This window comes from Monodelphis domestica, chromosome 3, assembly GCF_027887165.1.
Source record: "Monodelphis domestica isolate mMonDom1 chromosome 3, mMonDom1.pri, whole genome shotgun sequence".
In the NCBI taxonomy this organism is placed as follows: domain Eukaryota; kingdom Metazoa; phylum Chordata; class Mammalia; order Didelphimorphia; family Didelphidae; genus Monodelphis; species Monodelphis domestica.
The window spans coordinates 31121759-31149505 of NC_077229.1; the positions used below are offsets into that span (position 1 = coordinate 31121759).

General features: G+C 43.6%; 1 protein-coding gene across 1 annotated transcript in view; it reads right to left on the reverse strand.

Moving 5' to 3' along the window:
• The window catches only part of BICDL1 (BICD family like cargo adaptor 1), a 157165-nt gene that overhangs the window by 120687 nt on the left and 8731 nt on the right, over positions 1-27747 (reverse strand). Inside the window, exon 2 of the mRNA XM_056820934.1 lies at positions 8133-8348. Within this exon, the coding sequence (XP_056676912.1) occupies positions 8133-8348 (216 nt within the window). The remainder of the gene's footprint in view (positions 1-8132; positions 8349-27747) is intronic.

Here is a 27747-nt window from a genome sequence, read left to right on the forward strand (position 1 = left end):
CACCTTAACGAAGGCCAGAATTAGGGCCAAAACCTAGATCCTCTGTCTTCAGATACAGGGAACATATGCTCCCTTCACCTTCACACTATTGAGTTGTTTCAGTTGTTTCTGACTGTGACCCATTTGGTATTTTCTTGGCAGAGATCCTGCAGTAGTCTGCCATTTTCTTCTCCAGTTCATTTACAGATGAGGAAACTGAGGCAGAGCTAAGTAACTTACCCAGGGTCACCTGGTTAGTGGCTGTGGAAAGATCTGAATTCAGGAAGATGAAGTGTCCTGATTCCAAGGCCAGTGGTCCATTGCCCTGTCTTTCTTCAAAGGACACCTTGGAGCCATCCCCTACATGAAGCCTTCCATGATTCCCCCCAAGTTGGGAACACTCTCTCCTTCCAATTACTTTATATCACAACCACCATATGGGTTTTATTATTCTCATTTTACAGACAGAATCTGAGTCACTGAAAGGTTTTATTATTTCCATTTTATAGACACATAGTTAGTGTTGAAGACTGGAGCCTCTCCTGACACCAAGACCAGCCATTTTTTGCTAGGTCATCCTCTGGAATTTCAGTGGCTCCCTAATGTATCTACGCTCAAATATAAAATCTCCAGCCCAGTCACTAAACTCCTCAACCACCTGCTTTTGCCCTACCTGCCCAGTCATTTCCTGTTGCTCCCTTCACAGTCTCCCTTCCTGTCAAACTGGCTAGGTGGTTGTTCCTGGCATCTAATATTCTTTCTCCTACATCCCTGCTTTTGAATAACCTGCTTTCCCTGCTCGGAATGTTCTCTATCCCCATCCCCGCCTCTTAGAATTCCTAGCTGCTTCTCCTCCTCCTCCTCCTCCTCCTCCCTTCTTCTTCTTCTTCTTCTTCTTCTTCTTCTTCTTCTTCTTCTTCTTCTTCTTCTTCTTCTTCTTCTTCTTCTTCTTCTTCTTCTTCTTCTTCTTCTTCTTCTTCTTCTTCTTCTTCTTCTTCTTCTTCTTCTTCTTCTTCTTCTTCTTCTTTCTTCTTCTTCTCCTCCTCCTCCTTCTCCTCCTTCTCTTCCTTTCTTCTTCTTCTCCTTCTTCCTTCTTCTTCTCCTCCTCCTCCTCCTTCTTCTGCTCCTCCTCCTTCTCCTCCTCCTCCTCTTCCTTTCTTCTCCTTCTCCTTCTTCTCCTTCTCCTCCTCCTCCTCCTCTTCCTTTCTTCTTCTTCTCCTTCTTCTCCTTCTCCTCCTCCTCCTCCTCCTTCTCCTCCTCCTCCTTCTCCTCTTCCTTTCTTCTTCTTCTCCTTCTCCTTCTCCTCCTCTTCCTCCTCCTCCTCTTCCTCCTCCTCCTCCTCCTCTCTTCTTCTTCTCCTTCTTCTCCTTCTCCTCCTCCTCCTTCTCCTCCTCCTCCTCCTTCTCTTCCTTTCTTCTTCTTCTCCTTCTTCCTTCTTCTTCTCCTCCTCCTTCTCCTCCTCCTCCTCCTCCTCCTCCTCCTCCTCCTTCTTCTCCTCCTCCTCTTCCTTTCTTCTTCTTCTCCTTCTTCTCCTTCTCCTCCTCCTCCTCCTCTCCTTCTCCTCCTCCTCCTCCTTCTCCTCCTCCTCCTCCTTCTCCTCCTCCTCCTCCTTCTCCTCCTCCTCCTCTTCCTTTCTTCTTCTTCTCCTTCTTCCTTCTTCTTCTCCTCCTCCTTCTCCTCCTCTTCCTTTCTTCTTCTTCTCCTTCCTCCTTCTTATCCCTCACCTTCTGTCTCAGAATTGACACTTAGTATTGGTTCCAAGGCACAAGAGTGGCAAAGGCTAGGTGATGGGGATTAAGTGACTTGTCCAAGGTCACACAGCTAGGAAGTGTCTGAAGACAGATTGGAACCCAGAACCTCCCATCTCTGGTCCTGGCTCTCTATCCTGTATGCTACCTATCTGCCCCCACCACCAGCTTTTTAAAAGATGTAGGTACCTTCTTTCCAAGACCTTTTCTGATCTCCCTCATTGTTTGTGCTCCCTCTCTCTTGAAATTTTTTGGTATAATGCTACATAAACAAATTATTTATTATTTGTGCTATATTATTATTGCTTTATTTATACTATATTATTAAATAAATAATAAATTCAATATTATTTAAATAGCATGTTATTTATTATACCATAATGCTTTCTATGGCCTACATATACTTTGTATTTACTGATTTGAGATTTACTGCTTGTTCTCTCTCCTACCAAGTAGAATATAAGCTCCTCGAAAGCTGGAACTCTTTAATTTCTACCTTTGTGCTCTTAGAGCCTTTACGTGCCTGACACAGAGCTGGCAGGAAAGTTGGCACAAACTTGTTATTAATAGAGTGAGAAGAGTGAGGAATTGAACTTGTAATTTAGAGCAACTTTGCATACAAATTTCCCAAAATACTTGAACCCTGAAGCTTGACCTCCCTGTTTATAAATTCTTGGGATTCTTAAAACCATCATATCGGAGATAGCAGCCCTCTCGGCTCATTAGCCCAACTCCCACTCGTGCTTGTGCTGGCAGACTGGCTTCTCCAAAGAGGAGTTGCTACCTTGGGTCATGAGGGTAAAGCTCTGCTTGGCTCACCTCTTAATGCTGTATGTAGCCCAGAAGCCCCCACTAGTGTGCTTCCCAGTAACAGTCAGTAGATTTAATTTGGTTTTAGAAAAGACATTTATTTACTCAAATCCCACATAAGAAGAGTAGGGATAAAGGATTTCTTACTAAACTTGTGGCATAATCTCCTGCAACTATACACACAGACTGGGAGGGAGGGAGGGAGAGGAGACACAGACTTAAAGTACAACAGCACTGGCCAAGGCAACTCAGAACTGGCACATCAGGAACTTGATGTCTTTTTTTCCCCAGAGAGGCCTCCCAAAGTGCATTGTTAGGTACCCTGAGGTGAGGGGGCGGCTCTTCACACAGGGACTGGCGTCTCAGTTCGTCCAGCAGTTTAGTCTGCTTCTCATGGGGCTGGACAGGGCCAAAAGGCTGCTTGGACTGGGCCAAGCAGATCTCTCAGCTGCCTGACTGGCTCATCACTAGACTGTGCCAAGGAGATTACACAGTTTCTGGGCTGGCTTATCACTGGGCATGGCAGCTGCTGTGCTTGGCTGAGTAGGTTGCTTGCCTATGGGACACAACTTCCTGCTGGGCTTCCTCTATTCAAGGCAGAGCAACATCGATCTGCTGAAGTCAGTGGACAACTCTAATCCCTACCACTTCCATTGAACCTCTGGCTTGGCTGGGTGTTAGCATGCTCATTTCCCCAAGGGGCTACAATTGGCTTGATTGCTTGATTGCTATTCTTCTCTTTCAGAAAGGGGGAGACCTTTAGCTTGAACATACCCCCCCCCCCCCCCCCCGTCTCTCTCTCTACCTCTTTCTCTCTGTCTCTCTCTGTTTCTTTGTCTCTGTCTCTCTGTCTCTCTCTGTCTCCTTCCTCTCTCTCTCTCTCTCTCTCTCTCTCTCTCTCTCTCTCTCTCTCTCTCTCTCTCTCTCTCTCTCTCTCTCTCTCTCTCTCTCCCTCTCTTATTCTACATTTTAAGGTCTCTTCTCCAGCACTAACACACTAGGTTCAAAGCTCTTTCTGTCACAACCACTCTCTTTCTCTGTCTCTGTCTCTCTCTGTCTCTCTCCCCCCCTCCCTCTCTCTCTCTCTCTCTCTCTCTCTCTCTCTCTCTCTCTCTCTCTCTCTCTCTCTCTCTCTCCTCTCTCTCTCTCCTCCTCTCTCTCTCTCCCCCTCTCTTGTTCTACATTTTAAGATCTCTTCCAGCACTAACACACTAGGTTCAAAGCTCTTTCTGTCACTCCCACTCTCTTTCTCTGTCTCTCTCCCCCCTCTCCCTTTCTCTCTCTTTCTCCCCTTCTCTTCTCTCCCTCTCTCTGTCTCTTCTTCTCTGTCTCTCTCTCCCTCCCTCCCTCTTTTCCTCTCTCTTTCTCCTGCTCCCTTTCTCTCTCCCCTTCTCTTCCCCCCTCTGTCTCTGTCTCTGTCTCTCTGTCTCTGTCTCTCTCTCCCTCCCTCTCTTATTCTACATTTTAAGGTCTCTTCCAGCACTAACACACTAGGTTCTAAGCTCTTTCTGTCACTCCCTCTCTCTTTCTCTGTCTTACTGTCTCTCTCTCTCTCCTGTTCTCTCTGTCTGTCTGTCTGTCGCTGCTCAAGCAGAAGGTAGAAGAGGTCTCTTACTCAACCATTATTTCTGATTAAGAGCTGGGTTCCATCAGTGAAGGACCCTGCCATTACTTATGGCAACCTATGAGTTACGATTTCCAGATTCCTGTTCCGATCTTGTGCAAATGACAGGGTAGGGGCGAGGAAGAGAAAGGATCTGGAGGCAGTGTGTGCATTAAAGCAAGCTGTCTTTTTTTTTTTCAGAGTTAAGCAATTTGCCTAGGGTCATATAACTAGTAGGTGGCTGAGGCTGGATTTGAATCCAGGTCTTCCTGACTTCAAGCCCAGCATGTTATCCACTTTGGCACCTAGTTACCCCAAGTAAATTGTCTTTATGGGACTGTACCACACTTGAGACCCTTCCCAAGATGCAAAATGCTTCTTCTGCACCTCCAAATGTCTTGCCATTACATTTCGTCACTCCCTGCAACCTTCAACTTTGCTGAAGTTTGAACAGGGCACACCCTCAGAAAAAGTTGGCTGGTCTAGATGGGGCACACCCTTATGCTGACTTTTATTTAGTGCGTTACATTTACAAAGGGCTTTAGACATATGATACTGTTTGATTTTCTTCTTAGCTCAGAGAGGTATTCTGGGAAGGTGGTGGTATCCTCATTTTATTTTTTTTTAAACCATCACCTTCCATCTTAGAATCAATATTGTGTATTGGTTCCAAGGCAGAAGAATAGTAAGGGCTAGGCAATGGGGGTCAAGTGACTTGCCCAAGGTCATACAGCTAGGAAGTGTCTGAGGTCAAATTTGAACCCAGGACCTCCCATCTCTGGGCCTGGCTTTCAATCCACTGAGCCACTCAGCTGCCCCCAGAAACAAAAGATTTTGACCATGTCAAAAGGAAGTAAATGAACCATAATAAGGATGGGTAGGGAGCTTTTTTCCTGAGGGTTTTCCGATTCTGTGGAATTCTAGACTGATTGAGTTCTAAAGCTGAAAGGGACCTCAAAAGACATGAAATCGTGTCTCATTTTAGGGAAGAGGAAGGTGAAGTCTGAGATCTTCAGGGCTTCACTCATCTGAGATTCTTTAGGATCTAGGAATTACAGATCTGGAAAGAGCAGGGTCCTCCGAGGACATGAACTCCAGTCCCCTCATCATTCAAAGGTAGAAACCGAGGCCCAGGAAGGTGAAGCAAGAGATCACACAGGATGTAGGACTATAGGATGTAGGAAGAAACCTCAAAGGCCATCTGTTTCTTGTTTTACATAAAAAGGAAACTAGTAGCCTAGGGAAGTCCAATCCCTTGCCCAAGATTACACAAGTAATACATATGCAATAAATAATGGAGGTAGGACTTGAACTCAGGTGCTCTGACTTGGGTGCCAGTGTTCCCCCCTCCTCCCCCCCTTTAAAAGTAGGATCTAGGCTTCCAGATCTATAACCCTCTTCCTTTTTCCTCTTTTCATTTCCTGCTAATGTGTGGATAGATTTGGGAGATGGATGGAGGAAAAGGACTTCATGTTGTAATACTTAATTTTATTTTACATTATTATTCCATCAATAAATTATGTGACCATCATGAAAAGGAGATATAGATACACAACCTACAGCATTGTAACTAGGGTGGGTCAAAAGGGACTCGGTCTCAGGGTCCTGAAATTTAGAGGGCAATTGATCAATAAACATTTATTAAATGACTCGTATGTTCCACTGTGCTAAGTGCTTTTATAAAAAAGAGGCAAAAGACAGCTCCTTCCCTCAAGGAGCTTACAATCTAATGGGGGAGACAACATGCAAACAGATATATGCAAAGCAAATTCTACATAAATAGGAAATGCATTATTCAAGGAGGGACATCACCAGAATTAAGAGGGGTCAACGAAGACTTCAATCAACTGCTAGAAACAATTGGGCTTAGTGCCTATTTAGGAAAAATAATTAGTCAAAGCAGGAAGCTACCAGATGATCTAGGTTAGCTCCTCCCAGGCCCAGTCCTCAACAGGGTCCTCCTTGGGCTGATCCCTTCCCCCACAGGGTGGGATGTCCCGAGGTCCGAGATCTTTCTCCCCATACACAACTGAGTTGACTGGAGCGGGTCTTCTGTGCTACTTGCCCCAGGCTGCTAAATAAAGTAAAGCTGCTAATGAGGGTCTTTGTACAGTTATAAATCATGAGAGCATGAAATCCCCACCTGCAGCATCATTAGGGACCATTATCTGTGCCAAATGACACCTTCTTATCTTTATTCCACAACAGCATCTTTTAAAACGTAAGGGGAATAGATTTCCTCCAGTGGAGTTCTGCAACCAACTTGCAGAAATCTAAGGATGCTGGAGCCAGAAAGGGACTCCAGACATTAGGATCTAATTACTTAATCTTAGGATGAACAGAGAAATTAAGTGAAAACAAATGGTAAATAGAGATACGCACACAGCCTGCTTTATATACTTACAGAGCCATGACTAGGGTGAGGCAAAAGGGACTTTGCTACAAGGTGCTGAAATTTAGAAGGCATCCTCACTTAAACTCCTTTAGCAGGCACTCCCTGAACTCAGAAGCAACTGCATCTAGCAACTAGTTAGCAAGAATAAAGAGTTAAAATAGGAAGCTACCTGGTAACTGTGAAGATGGGATTAACTCTCCCCAGCCCATTTTTAGAAAGCGGACCACAAGGGACCACTTCTGGTGATTAAATTTAAAAAGGGCAGGGGAGAGTTAATCCCATCTTCACATAACCCAAGAGAGACCTAGGCTTCCTCTTTGGTCTGATGGCCATGCCCAGCTCAGCTAGTGAAGAGGCAATAGAATGGTATAATGGAAACATGAATAAATAACCAAGAATTGGAAGAACAGAGTATCTACTAGCTGCATGACTACAGGGAAGTTGCTTGGTATAAAGTCACATTTATATATCCCTTTAAATTACTATATTAAAGTATATTATATAAATATACACATTTATAGGTCCCCTTTACACGGGATGGCTGGGTGGCACAGTGAATCGAGTACTAGATTTAGAATCTGGAAGATTTGAGTTCAAATCTGGCCCCAGATGTTTCCTAGCTACATGACTTGGGGCAAATTAATTTACCCTGTTTCCTCAGTTGCCTTATCTGTCAAATGAGCTGGAGAAGGAAATGGCAAACAATTCTTGTATCTTTGCCAAGAAAACCCCAAATGGAATCACAAAAGAGTCGGACATGAGTGAAATGAATGAACAACAAATAGGTGGCTCAATGGATAGTTTTTGGTCTCAAGTCAGGAAGACTTGAGTTCAAATCCAGCCTCAGACATTTACTAGTTGACCCTGGGCACGCAAACGTCTGTTTGCCTTTATCCAGGGAAGAAGGAAATGGCAAACTACTCCAGTATGCATGCCAAGAGAACCCCACGGACGGCACAGTCCACAGGGTCTGGAAAAGTCAGACACAACCATGCAATGGAAACCCAAGAGGGCCAGAAATGAAAATTCAGCCCAGTTTTCTCTATGCTAAACAATACTGCCTTCATAGAACCCCCCAAGGAGTGGGAAGGGAGCCCAGGGCTCACTAGTCCAACTATACTAATCTGTATATCAAGGAATCCTCTTCTCCTTATTTAACAAGTTGGTCATCCTTGCCTTTGCTTGGAGATCTCAATGAGAAAGAACCTGCCAACTCCCTTAAAGTTTTCCAGGATGAAAAGGCAAAAAATCATCTGCAAAAAAATGTATCATCAGAAGCTGCAATCAACCAATTCTAGGCATGTACTTTCTCCCACCAGAAACATTTTTTACAACTTTTACCTTCCGTCCCAGAATCAATACTCTGTATCGGTTCCAAAGTGGAAGAAGGGTAAGTGGAGGCAATGGGGGTTAAGTGACTTGCCCAGGGTCACACAGCTAGGAAGTATCTGATGTCAGATTTGAACCCAGGACCCCCCATCTCTAGGACTAGTTCTCTATCCACTGAGCCACTTAGCTGCCCCCTCAGCCCCCAGCATAAACTTCAGAACCAGACACTTTCCCCAGCATTCACTTTCTTCCTTAACCGGTAACTCACCCTGCTGAGCTGGTCCAAGAGTCTTTGGTTCTGTTCGGAGAGTTCCTGGACGGCCCTTGTCTTCTCTCTGTCGGCTTCTCGAAGGTGAACCTGCTGCTTCTCTAGCTCGACCTGCAGCTGTCTCACGTCGCTCTCCAGCTCCGATACTCGGCCTTCCCACTCGCCTTCTCGGTTCTCAAATCGCCTCCGTAGCTCGTGCTTCTCTTGTTCTAGGTGCTGGGAGAGGAGACAGAGGGGTCTTTAAGAAGAGGGGGGAGGGTTCCCCACCTCGATCCCCCTCTCCTCCCCGCCTTCAGGTCTCTTAGCGCGTCCTTTCCCCACCGAGCCAGCACGATGCCCCCATCCGCCCCAAGTGCCACTCAGAGCATCTCCAGAAATGGTCCTCTCTGTCTAGGCTGCTCGTTTCCCAAACATCTCCTCGCACTGTCAGCCCTCGTTGGCCTGCCCTTGTGTTCAGGGCTCTGCCCTGACTCTGGAACCCCGACGGGGGGTTTCTGGGGCCCAGAGAACACTATTACAGAACACTAGGGCAGGGCAGGGACCGGGGACTCGTCACCCTCAGACGGAAGCCCAGAGTGACCTTCAGGCACAGAGCAGAGATTCCTGGAGCTGGCCACTGTCATTCTTTCTACTACCCTAGCTAGGCTGAGCTCTGGAATCAGGAAGACCTGAGTTCAACCAGCTTCAGACATTTACCAGCTATGTAATTCGCAACAAGCCTCTGTTTGCCTCAGTTTCCTCATCTGTAAAATGGGGATAATAATAGCAATCATCTCCCAGGACTGTTGTGAGGATTACACGAGGTAATATAGGGAAGGTGCTTAGCATAGTGCCTGGCATATAGTAGGGGGTTTAATAAATACCCCCTACATCACTCTTGTCCCCCTTTTCTGGTTATTCAAAAAAATATATGTATATTAAAGGACCTTTTCTACACAGTCAACTTTTACTCCAATGACTTTTTACTACACACATAGGGTAGCTGATTGGGAGTCGGGAGTTTGGGACCTGATTGTGACCTTGTTATGGAAGTGAGTCATTTCATTTAGCTTGTACCTTGGCTTCTTCATCTAAAATGGGACCTGTATGGGGGGCAGCTGGGTAGCTCAGTAGATTGAGAGCCAGGTCCAGAGATGGGAGGTCCTGGGTTCAAATTTGACCTTAGACACTTCCTAGCTGTGTGACCCTGGGCAAGTCACTTGACCCCCATTGCCTAGCCCTTACCACTCTTCTGCCTTGGAACCAATACCCAGTATTGACTCCAAGATGGAAGGTGAGGGTTTTAAATTAAAAAAAAAAATGACCATTCTTTCTTTAAAAAAATCCTTACCTTCTATATTAGAATCAAGTATTAGTTTCAAGGCAGAAGAACAGTAAAGACTAGGCAACTGGGGTTAAGTGACTTGTCCAGGGTCACACAGCTGAGAAGTATATGAGTTCAAATTTGAACCCAGGTCTTCTTGACTCCAGGTTTGGCTCTCTTTCCACTGTACTTCCTAGCAGCCTCTCAGCATAACAATTTTTTTAAAGACCCTCACCTTCTGTCTTAGAGTCAATACTGTATATTGGTTCTAAGGCAAAAGAGTGGTAAGGACTAGGCAATGGGGGTTAAGTGACTTGCCCAGGGTCACACAGCTAGGAAGTGTCTAAGGTCAAATTTGAACCCAGGACCTTCTGTCTCTGGGCCTGGCTCTCAATCCACTGAGCCACCCAACGGAATAACATTTTTAAGTGCACAAAATAAAACCCACAGAATCACAAAGAAAACCAATCCTATTGAAATACTATAGGAGCAGCAAGGTGGTTCAATGGATAGAGAGCCAGCCTTGGAGATGGGAATGATGTGGGCTGCCAGTGGGCAGTAATAGACGGGACTCTCAAACTCTGAAATCCTGCATTGCTCACTAGTTAGCACCGATTAAACATCAACTGCAACATGTGGAGTTTCAGCATTAGTCAAGCAGTCTGGATTGCAGATTGTTCGATTCTTCACTCTGTGTACTAAACCCGTAACGTTCTATGCCAGGCATCAGCTTTGTACCTTCTCTGTTTTATTAACTGCTTCTATTGTTCTTAGAAATAAGTAATTATCTATAGTGGTCCTCCACTGTACCATATCCCCTTCCCATGTTCCCACTCTGGAAGGGCAGCAAGACCTCTCCCTGACAAATGATGACAAGGTAGACAATGCAGGAACATGGAACTGTGCCCTGAGGCCCCCAATCTTGCATGTGCTCCTTGTTCCCTTTGGTGACAAGCCCCAAAGATCCCTCCACCTGAGTTTGGAAAGGGAGATGCTAATTGACCAGACCCCAATAAATATGGCAACCCTGGTCCACAGGGTATGGCAGCTCCACTCCTCGGAGGAAGCTGCCACCCTATAGTAGAGCTGCTACCCCATACTATGAGCTCCAAAGAGGCCACTCTACTAGCCCCTGGGCTTATCCGTGGGCCCGAAGGCTACCTGATTAGCCCCCAGACTATTCCACCAGCTATTGGGCTTGTCTACCACCAAGAACCACACTTCTAATAAAATTCTTTTCTTACTTCTGGATTGAATGGATTTTGAGTCTCCCATTCTTGGGGTGAGACCCTGCTTCAAACTTGGGTACATTTCTCCCACATCAGGAAGATGTGGGTTCAAATCTGGCCTCATACACATGCCAGTTGTGTGATCCTGCATAAGTCACTTAATCCCCATTTCCTAGTCCTTATCTGTATTGGAATGGATACTAAGATGGAAGGTAAGGGTATCTATCTATTATAGATATAGATATATATTATATTTTATAGATTATAGATATAGAGAAATGGAGAGATGGATGAATGGATGGAGAGATAGATAGATAGAGAGACAGATGTAGATAGAGAGACAGAGAGAATGACAGACAGACACATAGCTAGATAAACAGACATAGAGAGACAGACAGACAAACAGATAGATAGATAGACAGATAGACATAGATAGAGACAGATAAATGGATGGATGGACAGAGAGACAGATAGATGGATGGATAGATAGATAGATAGATAGATAGATAGAGGAATGAATAGATAGAGAGATAGAGAGATAGATAGACAGACAGACAGATAGATAGATAGATAGATAGATAGATAGATAGATAGATAGATAGATAGATAGATAGATGGGTGAATGGGTGGATAGATAGATAGATAGATAGATAGATAGATAGATAGACAGATAGACATAGAGAGAGACAGATAAATGGATGGATGGACAGAGAGACAGATAGATGGATGGATGGATAGGTAGACAGACAGATGTAGATAGAGAGAGAGAGACAGACAGACAGAGAGAATGACAGACAGACACATAGCTAGATAAACAGACATAGAGAGACAGACAGACAGACAGACAGATAGATAGACATAGATAGAGACAGACAAATAGATGGATGGATGGACAGAGAGACAGATAGATGGCTGGATGGATAGGTAGACAGACAGACAGACAGACAGACAGATAGATAGATAGATAGATAGATAGATAGACAGATAGACATAGATAGAGACAGATAAATGGATGGATGGACAGAGAGACAGATAGATGGATGGATGGATAGGTAGACAGACAGACAGACAGACAGATAGATAGATAGATAGATAGATAGATAGATAGATAGATAGATAGAGAGACAGACAGATAGACATAGATAGAGACAGATAAATAGATGGATGGACAGAGAGACAGATAGATGGAGAGACAGACAGACAGATAGATATAGATAGACATAGAGAGACAGACAGATAGACGGATGGATGGACAGAGAGACAGATAGATGGGTGAATGGATAGAGACAGACAGACAGATAGATAGAGACATAAACAGACAGACAGACAGACGGATGGACAGACAGAGAAACAGACAGATAGATGGATGTATACATACATATATACATATCAATAGATATAGATATAAATACTTATTCTGAAAAGCTTCACCAGACTTTCAGAGGGGTCCAGAACAGACAAGCTAAGAACCTTTCCATTTGGTCCATTTTATACAGGGGCAAGTTGAGGCCCAGAGAATCTCAGGATCTCAGAAGGTGATAGTTGGCCATCTAGTCCAGCCTACACAGGAAAAGAGTCCTCACTCACATGTATCCAATATCCAGACTTGGCTTTAAGACCTCCAAGGAGGGAAAATGGGCCACTTCCCAAGGCAGTCTAGTCCATTTTGGAAAAGCCATGTAGGAAGACTTTTTTATGACATTTATTTTTTTAAACCCTCATCTTTACCAAGATTCCAAGGGAGAAGAGTGGTAATGGCTAGGCAATGGGAATTAAGTGACTTGCCTGGGGTCACACAGCTAGGATGTGTCTGAGGCCAGATTTGAACCCAGGACCTCCCATCTCTAGGCCTGGCTCTCCATCCACTGAGTTACCCAGCTGCCCCCTATGACATTTATGACATTAAGACTGAATTATCTGTCCTTCAATGTCACCCAGTGCTTTGGTTGGCCCTCTGGGGCCAAGAAGAACAAGGCTCATCCCTCTTCCATCTGACAGTCCTTCACAGTAGACAACAATCATGTCTTCATGAAATCACTTCTCCAAGCTAACAATTTCCATTTCTGAAGAACAATCAATCCTTTCTAGACCAGGAGTCTCCAGTCTACCACTATACCAGATGTTCTCATCTCAACATCCTTCAGTTTGACAAGGTCCTTCTTAAAATGAGGCAGCCAGGTAGTACAATGGATACAATGTCAGACCAGGAGATAGGAGGTCCTGGGTTCAAATTTGGACTCAAACCCTTCCTAGCTGTGTGACCCTGGGCAAGTCACTTACTCCCAGCTGCCTAGCTCTTACCATTCTTTTCCACATGAGTTGTGGTTCTCAAAGAAGCCCTCAAACTCAGAGTTTTTTGTTTTGCTTCGTTTTGGGGGACTACCACACTTAGTGCGTATTGTGGTTGTTCAGTCATTTTCAGTCATGTTCGACTCTTCCTGACCCTAATTAGGGTTTCTGTGGCAAAGTTCCTGGAGGAGTGCTTTGCCATTTCCTCATTTTATAGATGAGAAAACTGAAGCAAACAGGGTTAAGCTAGAAAATGTGTGAGGCTGGATTTGAACTCAGGAAGATGAATCTTCATGATTCCAAACCCAGTTTTCTATCCATTGAACCAATTAGCTGCCCTTTACATACTGTTTTTTTTTTAACCCTCACCTTCTGTCTGAGAATCAATACTATATATTGAATCTAAGGCAGAAGAGCAGTCAGACCTCCTATTTTCAGGCCTGCCGCTGTAGCCACTGAGCTACCTACCTGCCCTCCCCCCCATTAGTACTGGTTCTAAGACAGAAGGTAGGGTTGTTTTTTTTTTAATGTGGTACCGAGGGGTCAGCTGGGTAGCTCAGTGGATGGAGAGCCAGGTCTAGAGATGGGAGATCCTGGGTTCAAATCTGGCCTTAGACACTTCCCAGCTGTGTGACCCTGGGCAAGTCACTTGACCCCCATTGCCTAGCCCTTACCTCTCTTCTGTCTTGGAACCAATACAGAATATTGATTCTAAGGTGAGGGTTTAAAAAAAAAATAAAATGGCCCCCAGAACAGAGCACAATGGTTTGCCCAAAGAAGGGCACAGAGGGTGTATCACCTACACGAGTTTCCCAAGATTGCAGAGGTAACAAGGATCAGAGCAGCATCTGTTCTCCTCCATCCCCCAACAAGGGATCCTCTAGCCAGCACTGACATCCGCCACTCCCTTCACTGTTCCATCATATGTGCTTGATAAATATTCCTCGACTGATAGCTTGACCCTCCGCAACACTCAGCTCCTTGGTGGCTGGGCCTGACGTCGTGTCTCTGCTTCCCCCACTGTCTGGCAGGGAGCTTGGCACATGGTACAGAGAGGTATCAGCAAGTGCTTGCCCAAGAGGGTGCCCGATTTGAACCTGGATCTTTCCTGACTCTGTCTAGTGTTCCTTGTCCCTATTTACTATGCACGTTGCTGCCTCGTTAGGAAGCTTTTCCCTGACCTCAATTATCTTCTCCTTCCTTCTGTTCCTGGTTCTGCCCACTGGGACCAAGCAGAACAATCTAAATCAAAACATCAAGCAGGTCCAGGCACGGTCTCATGGCAAACTCTGGCAAACTACCTCATAGAGATTATTGTTGTTGAGACATTTGAGTCACGTCTGGTTGTTCATGACCCCATTTAGGGTCTTCTTGGCAAAGAAGTGATTTGCAATTTTCTTTTCCAGCTCATTTTACAGATGAGGAAACAGAGGCAAACAAGGTAAAGTGACTTGTCCGGGGTCACACAGCTAAGATACTGGAGTGACTTGCAATTTCCTTCTCCAGCTCATTTTACAGATGAGGAAACAGAGGCAAACAAGGTAAAGTGACTTGCCTAGGGTCACACAGCTAAGATACTGGAGTGACTTGCAATTTCCTTCTCCAGCTCATTTTACAGATGAGGAAACAGAGGCAAACAAGGTAAAGTGACTTGTCCAGGGTCACCCAGCTAAGATACTGGAGTGACTTGCAATTTCCTTCTCCAGCTCATTTTACAGATGAGGAAACAGAGGCAAACAAAGTAAAGCGACTTGTCCAGGGTCACACAGCTAAGATACTGGAGTGACTTGCAATTTCCTTCTCCAGCTCATTTTACAGATGAGGAAACAGAGGCAAACAAGGTAAAGTGACTTGTCCAGGGTCACACAGCTAAGATACTGGAGTGACTTGCAATTTCCTTCTCCAGCTCATTTTACAGATGAGGAAACAGAGACAAACAAGGTAAAGTGACTTGTCCAGGGTCACACAGCTAAGATACTGGAGTGACTTGCAATTTTCTTTTCCAGCTCATTTTACAGATGAGGAAACAGAGACAAACAAGGTAAAGTGACTTGTCCAGGGTCACACAGCTAAGATACTGGAGTGACTTGCAATTTCCTTCTCCAGCTCATTTTACAGATGAGGAAACAGAGGCAAACAAGGTAAAGTGACTTGTCCAGGGTCACACAGCTAAGATACTAGAGTGGTTTACCATTATTTCCTTCTCCAGCTCATTTTACAGATGAGGAAACAGAGGCAAACAAGGTAAGGTGACTTGCCCAGGGTCACACAGCTAATAAGTATCTCTGAAACTGGATTTGAGCACAGGTCTTTCTGACTCTACATCTGGTGCTCTGTCCACTGTACCGCCTAGCCTCCCTCATGCAGGTTAGCCTGTTTCTGAAGGCAGCTTGATAGAAAGCTATTTCTCTGAACTAAAGGAACAGAGAGTTACCTTCTCATTTCAATCTCCTGCTATTATAAGAAAGCTTACCCTAATGATCAAGCCTTTTCAAAGTGAAGCACTTTTAATGGTTTAAAAAATAACAAAGACATGGGTAAAATGGGTCCCACTAAATTTATTCCCGGGGCGGGGAAGAAATGTGGCGATGCTCTAAAAGAAAGAGAATTTGTAATTGTTGTTATTTAAGCAATCCATTTACAGCTACTTTCCTACCCATAGAAAATGTCTATGAGAAAAACCTACACATGTACTGAGGGCAGCCTTAATGAGGGTATTTGAGGGGAACAGGCAGGCTTTCCACGGTGCCATTCTGTGGCAGGCCACGTGTGCCCTTCTACAACTGAATGGAAGCTGTTGTGAACACGGGCTCCCACCGGGATTATTGCTTGCTGACTATTAAGGGGCATTTGAGCCTTGGCATGGAAGACTTTCTTCCCAGCATAGAATCTCGTCTACATATGGCAAAAAGGGACAACATTCCTAGAAAGATAGCACAGAAGGACTAACTTTGTTCAATGACCGTCCAGTTCTCAAAGTCAACATGACTAGAACAGAGCCCTGACTTGTAATTCGTTAGTTTAAGGAAATCCCAGTCGACAAAGCTCCCTCTACGTAGCTCTGAAACTAGGGATGCCAAGAGAGTTGGCTAGGCAGGGTCAGTCAGCTACACTTCACTGGCCAAATCCATGCACACACCCCTCTCTTGTTTTTGCATGGGCTAAGAACTAGGAATGGTTCTTCACCTGCTGTTTAGAGTTTCACAGAATTACCTAGAACAAGGAGAGGCTAACTGATTTGCCCAGGGTCCCAGAGCTAGCATACGCCAGGGTAACACTTAAAACTAGAGAGGCGGCTAGGTAGCAGTGAATAAAGGGTCAGATCTGGAGTTGGGAGGACCTGGGTTCAAATCTGGCTTCAGATACTGCCTAGCTGTGTGACCCTGGGCAAGTCACTTAACCCCCATTGCCTAGTCCTTACTACTCTTCTGCCTTGGAATCAATACTTAGTATTGATTGTAAAATAGACAGTATGGTGTTTGTTTGTTTTTTAAAGACTTGAATTTTCTAGTGTCAAAGCCAGCTCTCTCTCTACTATGCTTCTGATCAAAATTGAATCAGCCATAAAACAGAGGGGAAAGGATCATCAAAGGTATTTGCCCTGGTAGTACAAAGTCCACGTCAAGGAGGAATGACCTAGACTTGAAGAAGTCCTCCAAGCACTCCTGTCTTCACATGACACTCTGCTAATTGCATCAAGACAGAACATTGCACCATCTTCTACATAAGATTCATAATCATTCAAAGGAGTTTTGGTCTAATTATCCACACAAGAAAAACAAAGTGGATGCTGGTCTATTGTTTAGATTATGATACACAAATAAATGACCATCCCACAATGTGTGTAAAGCACTTTAAAGTTTGCAAAGAGCTTTAAATATGTTATTTCATTTGATTCTTGAAAGTCCTCTGGGAGATAAGGGTTATGATTATCCCCATTTTACAGATGAGCCAGCGGAAGCTTGAGTGCCTCGACACAATTGTCCATCTAGTACAGAACAGACAGGATTTGAACTCAGGTCTTCCTGTCTCCTCTGAGTCCAGCACTCGAACTCACTGTACCACCAAGCTCCCCCTGAGTTCAGTCATCAGTATATATCTCAGGCAGACATTCCAAATGGATGTAAAGAGAATGACAGGGAACAAAACTTGTGAGGATATTGACTTTAATATGGGCATGCAAAGTCTTACAAAGTGTATCTGCAGAGCCATTGACTTTCGAGGACTTTGCATGCCTCATATTAAAGCCAGTGACCTCAGAAAATCTACTCCAAGTCTTTTGTTTTCATCCTTATATGGACAATAAATTGGGTCCAGGATTGAACAGGAAGAGAGAGCAGACTGGGTTGCCTTTGGAAATCATGTCATCATTTTAATGATTCCCAAAATCTGTCTAGAACCAGTCTCTCGTCTTAATTCCAATAGTTCTTCCATTGACATATGGCTGCTACTGATGGGAAATTCTGGCTTGTGAAGTACAGAAGGAAAAGATTCCCCAAAGGGCAATGGAGAAATGCATGTTAGTTATGAACAGGTGGCGATATTACAAATGTAGGGGAAATCTGGCCTCAGACACTTCCCAGCTGTGTGACCCTGGGCAAGTCACTTAACCCCCATTGCCTAGCCCTTACCACTCTTCTGCCTTGGAACTAATATACAGTATTGATTCCAAGATGGAAGGTAAGGGTTTAAAAAAATGTAGGAGAAGCTGTGTAAAGGGCTGCTGGGAGCCATCAAAGACCAAACTGTTTGCCACAGTCACACACGGAAACTGGGGACTGCAAAGCAGCTCCCAGGAAGGATGGAAACACCCACTGAAACCCCTCTAAGTGACTTTCCTTATTAACATCCCCTTATTATTGGAATTGCCATGATTATTATTTTTACTTAGCCCCAGGAAAAATAGATGAGAGCAACATGCTTGCAGTGTCAATACAGATGTCCCACTTTAATCCTACTAGATTATTACCCTAAAAAGATTACATACACAGAAATAAAACCCAAAGATCATCACTCATTACCCCTCCCTTTCCCCTCTTACCAAAGGTACACTCAGAGGCCTCACATCCACTGTTGGCCAAACACACAAGCACCACAATCAATCAGTCCTCTGAAACACAAGTTATTGACACACTTCACTGGTTCGCTATGTTTACAATAACCAGGCGACATTGCCAACGTGCCTTAATGAAACACAAGAAAAATGTAACTTGGAAATTGAAAAAATTCCTGATTTTGGTCTGTCTTAAATTATCTTCTAACCCCATACTTAGCTATTAAATGTTTTGTTACCCATCTCCTAAGTAGTTGTGATTGATTGTGAAAGCTGATCAAAAGCAACAATAATTCTCCTAGCTGGTCATCCCACAGGTCAGGAGGAACTAACCTCCAGATTACCTTATCCATGCCATTCATCTCCATCACAAACCTTTCTGTTGTAGCAACATAGTGAATGATCACAGAATGTTGATTAATTGATTTATTAATGTGTGACATATCCAATTAGCTGTAGAAGATCATGTATGTTGAAAAATGATTGTGTGCCAGAAAAGCATGTACTCACTGAAGCTATAAAATAAAACAAACCCCATGCAATGGCAGAACACTGAGTCTGAGCACTCAGTTGTCTCTCATGTCTTATTCACCTGACCACTCCACCTAGTCAGAAGGACCCTCCACTTTGGGAGACCTCTGGCTTGGCTCTCAAAAAAGGGCAGAAGTGTTGGGAAGCTCAACTGAGATAAGAGATGTAAAAAATTTAAAACACTATATAAATGGCAGTTATAATAATATCAATATTATAGAATAATTTGTGTTGTTGTTATTAATTAGCCTCTAGTCTAGGATTGATTTCATTCTCTGATCCTTCCACTACCTGCTGAACTCAAGCAATGTTCACAGAGCAATACAGGAGTATGATAGTAAACATTTAACAACCAGGCTCAGGTGGTGGTGGGTGGAGTGTATATCTACACTTTTAAGTTGGATCTGCATTTTTCACACTTTGTGAAGTCCAGACAGTCAACAAAATAGTAAATCAGGTCCTGATTTGTAGCTGATTGTTGATTTCTTAGGTGTAAATGCTCAGACTGAAAACTTAACCATCAGAGCTGGCTCCAGCACATCTCTGGTAAAGGAGTTATCAGAATGATATGATCAGAAAAAAATAAAGACGGGCTAATCAAATAGGAAAAATAAAGGATAATCATATAACCAGAGAGCAATGATTAGATACCTACTCTATTCTGGATGCTGTGCTACGTGTTGGAGATACTGAGATAAAAATTAAACATTTTCTATTTCCAGAGAGTTTGTATTTTATTGGAAGTATATATTAACAATTACATACCAAATTTAAATTAAAGGTGAAAATTTTTTGGATGGGTATAACCAGTGGATTGTCCTTCTGTTCTAGTGGCATCTGTATAATGTCAGAGAAATTAAAGAAGGCTTGATGTGAGGACAGCTAGGTAGCTCAGTGGATTGAAAGCCAGGCCTGGAGGCTGGAGGTCTAGGATTCAAATCCAGCTTCATATATTTCTTAGCTGTGTGATGTTGGGCAAATCACTTAACCCTCTAAATGTCTTCTCTACCTTTCTGTATTTCTCTACTTTCACTCTTTCTACCTCTTTTGTAAATAAAAGCTATTAAAAGTCATTTCTACTTTGAGTGGTAATACTTTAAATATATAATTGTCTAAGACAGAAGGTAAGGGTTTAAAAAATGACATTCAAGCATGCCAAAGGGGTGGGAGGACCAGGAGAGAAGGTGCCCAGGATGGCCAGGCATGGATGAGTTGTGACCTCTATCCTCAAAATGTCAGTGCTGGGAGGGGGCTTAGAACAGGGAATGTCAGTGCTGGGAAGGACCTTAGAACAGGGAATGTCAGAGCTGAGAAAGCATTTAAAACATGGAATATAAGATGCAGGAAGGGTTTTAGAAATCTTTCTGGCTCAACCTTCCCATTTTACAGAGATGAGAGGGATCCAGAATAGGGAATGTCAGAGATGGGAGGGATCCAGAACAGGGAATGTCAGAGATGGGAAGGATCCAGAATAGGGAATGTCAGAGCTGGGAGGGACCTTAGAACAGGGAATGTCAGAGATGGGATGGATCTTAGAACAGGGAATGTCAGTGCTGGGAGGGGGCTTAGAACAGGGAATGTCAGAGCTGGGAAGGACCTTAGAACAGGGAATGTCAGAGCTGGGAAGGACCTTAGAACAGGGAATGTCAGAGCTGGAAAGGACCTTAGAACAGGGAATGTCAGAGCTGGGAAGGACCTTAGAACAGGGAATGTCAGAGCTGGGAAGGACCTTAGAACAGGGAATGTCAGAGCTGGGAAGGACCTTAGAACAGGGAATGTCAGAGCTGGGAAGGACCTTAGAACAGGGAATGTCAGAGCTGGGAAGGACCTTAGAACAGGGAATGTCAGAGCTGGGAAAGCATTTAAAACATGGAATATAAGATGCGGGAAGGGTTGTAGAAATCTTTCTGGCTCAACCTTCCCATTTTACAGAGATGGGAGGGATCCAGAACAGGGAATGTCAGAGATGGGAAGGATCCAGAATAGGGAATGTCAGAGCTGGGAGGGACCTTAGAACAGGGAATGTCAGAGATGGGATGGATCTTAGAACAGGGAATGTCAGTGCTGGGAGGGGGCTTAGAACAGGGAATGTCAGTGCTGGGAGGGACCTTAGAACAGGGAATGTCGGTGCTGGGAGGGATCCAGAATAGGGAATGTCAGAGCTGGGATGGATCTTAGAACAGGGAATGTCAGAGATGGGAGGGGGCCTAGAACAGGGAATGTCAGAGCTGGGAAAGCATTTAAAACATGGAATATAAGATGCGGGAAGGGTTTTAGAAATCTTTCTGGCTCAACCTTCCCATTTCACAGATGAAGAAACGGACGCCTCACACCAGTTTCCTTGCTTTCTGGTTACACCCTATCCTTTTTGACTTTAGAGTATGTAGCAGGGTGTGGTCTGCATATAAAGAAGGTGATTAACTAGTCTTCATTTTGATAATATTTTCTTTGATTTCTCAACTGTTCAACCCAATTCAGAATGGAAGGGAGTAGAAAAAGAGAGACACTGAATGAAGGACACTCAAAAGCACTTGTTCCTACTTAAAACTACTGTTAATTCTAGTGTTTGGGTGGAAGAGTTTCCTCCAAATGAAGATAGCAAAGGCAGAGAAGGCAGTTAGAAGGCGCCAGTTCAGTGAGAAGCCGGAGAAACTAAGTCAGTGTTCTTGGGAAGAGATCAGCTTGAGTAAGTTTCGGGGAACACGGGCTCCCTGCCAGGCAGGCCCCCAAACGCCAACAAAGCTGTCCCATTGGGTGAGGGAGGACCTGCTCCATCTTCCTGACCTTCTAGTTTTCTGGATGTGTGTGTGACAAGCTCCCTACTGTGGCCCTCCAGCCCTTGGAGAAGCAGGCTTTTCCTATTAGTGGATCCTGCAGTCCCTGGCCTCTTCCCTTAGGAGCCACGAGTGGAAACATTTCCAGAGAGGAGATGCGGCCCAGACTTGTCTAGCAAATTGGCTGCTAAATTTGTCAGTGAGCTCAGCGCCTCATCAGCAGACAGGAGGTTAGGCCCTCTGCTTTGCTGTGGGTTTTGGCAGATTTGGCAAAGTTAACATTGATATTAACCTACATTTAGGCACACGTTTTCAGAGACACATGAAGGAAACTGCAAGAGGCAAAATGTGATCAGGTTCCTTGAAGGAATACAGTGAAGACTTGAGGTTTTCATTCATTCTGAGTAGGTCAGTTGACCGACTGCTGCTAACTGGACCAAATCCAAACCTTAAATATCGGAAACCTGCCTGAGTCTGAGATTCCTGTTTTATCACTGGGCAACCATTTCGTCCCCTCCCATTGGGAAAGGCTGGAAGTGGTTAAAAACACAGAGAAAACTCCTTAAGCACATGAACTTATTTTTTAAAAAGAGATGTGTTTTTAAATTTATTTCATTGATTATTTTCCATTTCCATTTTAAAACTTTTTAATATTCATAAAAAAAAACCCAACCCTAACTTCTGCTTAGTATGGGTTTTCAGGCAGAAAAGTAGTAAAGGCTAGACAACTGAGGTTAAGTGACTTGCCCAGGGTCACGCAGAAAGAAGTATCAGAGGCCAGATTTGAACCCAGGTCCTCCCAACTCCTAACATTTGTTTAAAAAAGTTTTTGAGTTCCAACTTCTCTCCTTCCTGTCTGTCCCTCTCCTTGAGAAAGTCAGCAGCATGATACTGAGTATGCACGTGAAGTCAAACATCATAAACTTCTGAAAAAAGTCATCTGTGTTTGCTTCTTCCACTTACCACACACTCATGTCTCAGTCTCTTGCCACTGGCTTTCATCTCAACCATTCTACTGAAGTCACTCTCTCCATCATTGCTACGTGGCCTTGGGCAAGTCACTAATTTTCCCAGATGTGAGTTTCTTCCATGATATAATGAAGAGGGTGGAATAGAAGACCAGCAGGATGGATCAACAATCCTTGCCTTGCCTCATCTATTCTGAGGACCCTTCAAGCTCGAAATCTATGACCCTAAATAAAACTTCCTTATCATTTAATCCAATAGCTTTCCTTGTCTTTCAATTAAGTTCAGAAAGCCCTTATTAACTGTCTGTCTGTCAGGTATAGGACTGAGGTGGTGCAGTAGATAGAGCACCCTGCTTGGAGCCCTGAAGATTCTCTCCCTGTGCTCACATTCAGCCTTAGATACTAGTTGTGTCACCCTGGGCAAGTCACTTCACCCTGTATGCCTCAGTTTTCTCATCTGTCAAATGACCTGGAGAAGGAAGTGACAGACCACTCTAGTAGCTCTACCAAGACCCAAATGGGGTCTTGGATAGTTGGAGAGGACTGAAATAACTCAACACCAACACCACCACCAACAACAACAACACCAACAACAAAAATTGCATATAACAACTAAGATAGGGTAGATACAGAGTTTTGTAGATGCTAAGAGCCATACAAATGTGAACTTACACATTAACCATACAAGTGATTAATATTAAAAACATTATTTATGAGACCCTGGGCAAGTCACTTAACTCCAATTGCATAGCCCTTATTGCCTTTTTTTGCCCTAGAACCAATACACAATACTGATTCTAAGATGGAAAATGTAAAATTGAGATTTGAACTCTGGACTTCAATCCCCACAAGCCCTTGCTCCACTTCCCCAGAATGCTTTGTAATCTCATGCAATTCTGAGGTGGGCCGAGATCCAGGAAGGATTTAAGCTGATGGCAAAGGCTTTTGGGCTCCCTCTTTTTTTGGACTTCTGTTTTGGAGCAGACGTGGCTCTTTCCATAATGTAGGTGAGGTCTTGTCTAGGCCTCTGGCCTAGGCACCTTTTCCTTATCCTGTATTTTCTTTAATCCTTAATCCTTAATAAACCTCTAAAAAATATATAATACTCCTTGCAGAGAGAAACTAATTTCTACCTGCCTCAGTCTCCCCATAGTCTCCTCTAAATTTTAACTGTTACTAAGATAAGGGGTTAAAAAAAAAAAAGGATATTATTCTCTTTCTCAGGTCTTCATCTGTCAAATGAGCTGGAGAAGTAAATAGCAAATCACTCCAGTATCTCTGCTAAGAAAACCCCAAAGGGGCATGTCATTGAAGTCTATTTGCCTCAGTTTCCTCATCTGTCAAATGAGCTGGAGAAGGATATGGCAAACCACTCCAATATCTCTGCCAAGAAAACCCCAAAGGGGCATGTCATTGAAGTCTATTTGCCTCAGTTTCCTCATCTGTCAAATGAGCTGGAGAAGGATATAGCAAACCACTCCAATATCTCTGCCAAGAAAACCCCAAAGGGGCAAATCATTGAAGTCTGTTTGCCTCAGTTTCCTCATCTGCCAATTGAGCTAGAGAAGGATATGGCAAACCACTCCAATATCTTTGCCAAGAAAACCTCAAAGGGGCAAATCATTGAAGTCTGTTTGCCTCAGTTTCCTCATCTGCCAATTGAGCTAGAGAAGGATATGGCAAGCCACTCCAATATCTCTGCCAAGAAAACCCCCAAAGCTGTCACAAAGAGTTTGACATGACTTAAAATGACCAAAAAACAAGTTTAGAACTAGCTCTGCGCTCCCCCTGCCAGGTCTGCAAAGACAAAACCAATATGATTCTTTGCCTGACATTCTTTCTGGGGAGTGGATGGGGGAATGACAAAACGTTCACACATAAGTACTTGGAAAGTAGTTTGTGGACAGGGAGGAGGGCATCATTTCTGAGAGGCAGTGAGAATCAGGAAATACCTTGTGGGGAGGGTGGTTCCCGAGACATGCTTGGAAGGAAGGTCTAAGAGATGGATGGACACTTTGATGGCATTTGACACTGGGAGCAGCATTGGTATCATAGTTATCTTTATATCCCCTTCCTGGAAGGGGCCTGAGAATGCCAAATAGCAGACCTGAGCAGGATCCTAATTAGAGCTTATAAATGCTGGGAGGGGTCTCAGAACGTAGAATATTAGAGCTTGTTTGACCTTGGAACCCGGAATGCCAGAGCACAAGGAGCTGACTATTCCAAGCATTTAGTAAAGGCTGAATTGAATTGACTTAGGACAGGAGGACTGAAATAAGACTGAGGGATCAGGAGATCATGAGACCATAATTTTAGAGCTGGAAAGGCTCCCACAGATCATCTCATCCAGTCCTTTCCTTTTATAGTTCAGGAAACTGAGACTCAGGAAACAATGACTTGCCAGAGGTCACCCAGGAATTAAGTGGAAGAGCTGGGATTCAAACCCAGTTCAAGGGACTCTAAATCTCCAAATATATTTTCTACTAGATACAAGCAATAGGAGAGAGTCACAAATATTACAGGCCTGCAGAAAAGCAAAGAAGCTCAAAACGAAGCCATTGTCTGATAATCTCAGCAACTGCATTGCACCCCTATGTTAATTTTTAAAGTAACTCCTGGGGAAATATAAAAACATGCCTCTATGTTTAAAAAATGAGCAGGAAGGCTAATTGAAGATGCAGAAAGAATAGAGGGAAAATGCCTCTAGTCCTTTTACCTTCCGAGTAATAAAATCTCTGATTCAGAGAGTGAGTAATAGAGCACTGGGGATTCAATAAGGGGTGGGCAAATCAAATCATGGACAGCTCCTTTGCAGTTTCTCCAAGCTGAAGGCAGCCTTTGCTTGGAACTCTGGGAGACTGGTGCTAGAAAGCCCCTAGCTGACTGACTCCCTTGGAAGGGGAAGGACTGCCTGGACCTTTGTCCTGTGTCTACAGGCTTTGGAGTATTCAGACTCGTTTTATTTTTCAAATGCCCAGAAGACAAGATTGGGATCTAAACTCATTTTAGAATCATAAACTGTCTGAGCTGAGAGGGGCCTTCAAACACAGAATGTTTGAGCAAAGGGGACATAGAACATAGAACACGGAATCTGGAAGTTGGAAGGGACATTCGAATGTGGAATAATTAATATTCTAAGGTCCTTCCTCATTGACTCATAATAGTTTAAGGTCCTTCCTCATTGACTAATAATCCAGGACTGAAAAAGGATCTCAGAACTAGAATATCAGATCAGGGAAAAATCTTAGAACAGAGAATATCAGATCTCAATGGAATAATGAATTAGAAATGTGAGAACTGGGAGAGGTCTGAGAATTTAGAATGCAAAAATGGGAGAAGGTCCTTAGAATGCAGAACACCATACCTGGGAGGAACCTTAGAACAGAGAATGTCAGAGCTGGGAGAGGCCTTAGAACAAGGAAGGTCACAGCTGGGAGGAACCTTAGAATAGGGAATGTGAGAACCTGAGAGAACATCTAGTTCAGCCTCCTTATTTAACAGAGAAGGGAGCTGAAGCTCAGAGAATGGCAGAACCTCATTAAAGTCCTCTAATTAGTGGCAGAACCAAACTGAAACACCAGCATTTTAATTAACTGCCAACCTCCATCTTAAGGGAAGTGCTCAGACCAAGTGTGTTCATTCTTTATTCCCCTCTGGTCTCCTCTTCTGACTTTTTTTCTCCCCTCCACACCTTTTCTTCCCACCTATCCCCCTCTTTCAGCTCCCTTTTCTGTGTGGTCTTTCCCCAGTAGGATGTGAGCTTGTTGAGGGCAGAGAATGCTTTTCCTTATGCTTGTATTTGTATTTCTAGCATTTAGCACAGGGGCTGGCACACAATCAATGCAAAAATAAATGCTTGTTGACTGACTAAAGCAAGTAGAGTGAAACTCCAGTATTTCCTGCAGAAGAGCCTGAGAAGCTTAGCTAGATCATCTGCTGGTCCTGAAGTCCAAGAAGTGCCTACTTAAGGATGAAGAGAGGTAGAGAGTGTAAAGAACACCAAAGCCAGTGTGGCCATACCATGTGAGATGAGACCTGCCATCCAAGAGTCAGGATCAGGGTCAGAGGCTTGTCTCATTACTGAGGCCTCATCCTTCTCTCTATTCCCATTCTCCTTTACAAGGGGCACAAGCTTCATTTGAGTCAGTTAGCTTTGTGGTACCCATTCTAAATGCCACATTTAAGGAAGGTGACTGATAAGGCGGGAGGCATGAGGAGGCCAGTGAAGTGACTCACGATCATGCCACTGTAGGACTGATGGAATGAACTGGGAATATCTGCTCTGAAGAAGTGACTTGGGGGATGGACCATTTGTTTTTAAACACTTGATGTGCTGTCAGCTAGAGGAAGGATGATTTCTGCAAGGCTCCATAGGCAGGATCCAGAAGCAGTGAGTGGAAGTTGCCAAAGAAATCATCCATTAAAAAAAATTGTATCCTGAACTTTTTATGTTGGCAAAGAATTGGAAACTGGAGGGATATCCATCAATTGGGGAATGGCTAAACAAATTGTGGTATATGATTGTAATGGAATACTATTATGCTATAAGGAATGATGAACAGGATGATTTCTGAAAAAGCTGGAAAGACCTCCATGAACTGATGCGGAGTGAAATAAGCAGAACCAGGAAAACATTGTACACGGTAACAATAATATGGTAAGATGGTCAACTGTAATAGACTTTTCTACTAATAACAATACAACAATCCAGGACAATTCTGAGGACTTATAAAAATGAATGCTCTCCACCTCCAGAGAAAGAACTGTGGGAGTAGAAATGCAAATGAAAACAAATGACTTATCATTTATTTATTTGGGTTTATATTTTGGGGTTTGGGTTTTTTTAAGATTATTCACTTACAAAAATGAATGATATAGAAATGTTTTGTATAATAATACATGTATAACCCAGATTGAATTGCTTGTCAACTCCAGAAGGGGGAAGAGAAGAACAGAGGGAGACAACATAAATCATATAACTTTAGAAAACTTATTTGGAAATTTGTTATTAAAATAAAATAAAGATAAAAAGATTGTATCTAGCTGTGTGACCCTAGTCAAGTAACTTAACCCTCTTTGCCTAGCCCTTACCTCTCTTCAGCCTTACAATCAATACTTAGTATCAACTCAAAGATGGAAAATAAGAGTTTAAACATAATCATTGTATCCATGAAAGAATTCATAGTACATTTTAAGATTTTTGTGTATAAATATCAGGTATTGATGGTCAGAAGGACAGAGATTAGTACTATTTAATGTAGTTTAGGTTTAAACATTTCCCTGCCCAAGAACAATGACTAACCCAGGACTTGATCTCATCTTACCTGCACTACTCAAAAAAGGAAAGTAAGGGAAGAAAAGTTTCAGTGCATTAAACAACAACACTATTTTCTGGCTTAGAATTTGCCAGGAGCCATCAAAGACCAACCTGTTTGATATGGTCACAGGTGGAAACCAGGGATTGCAAA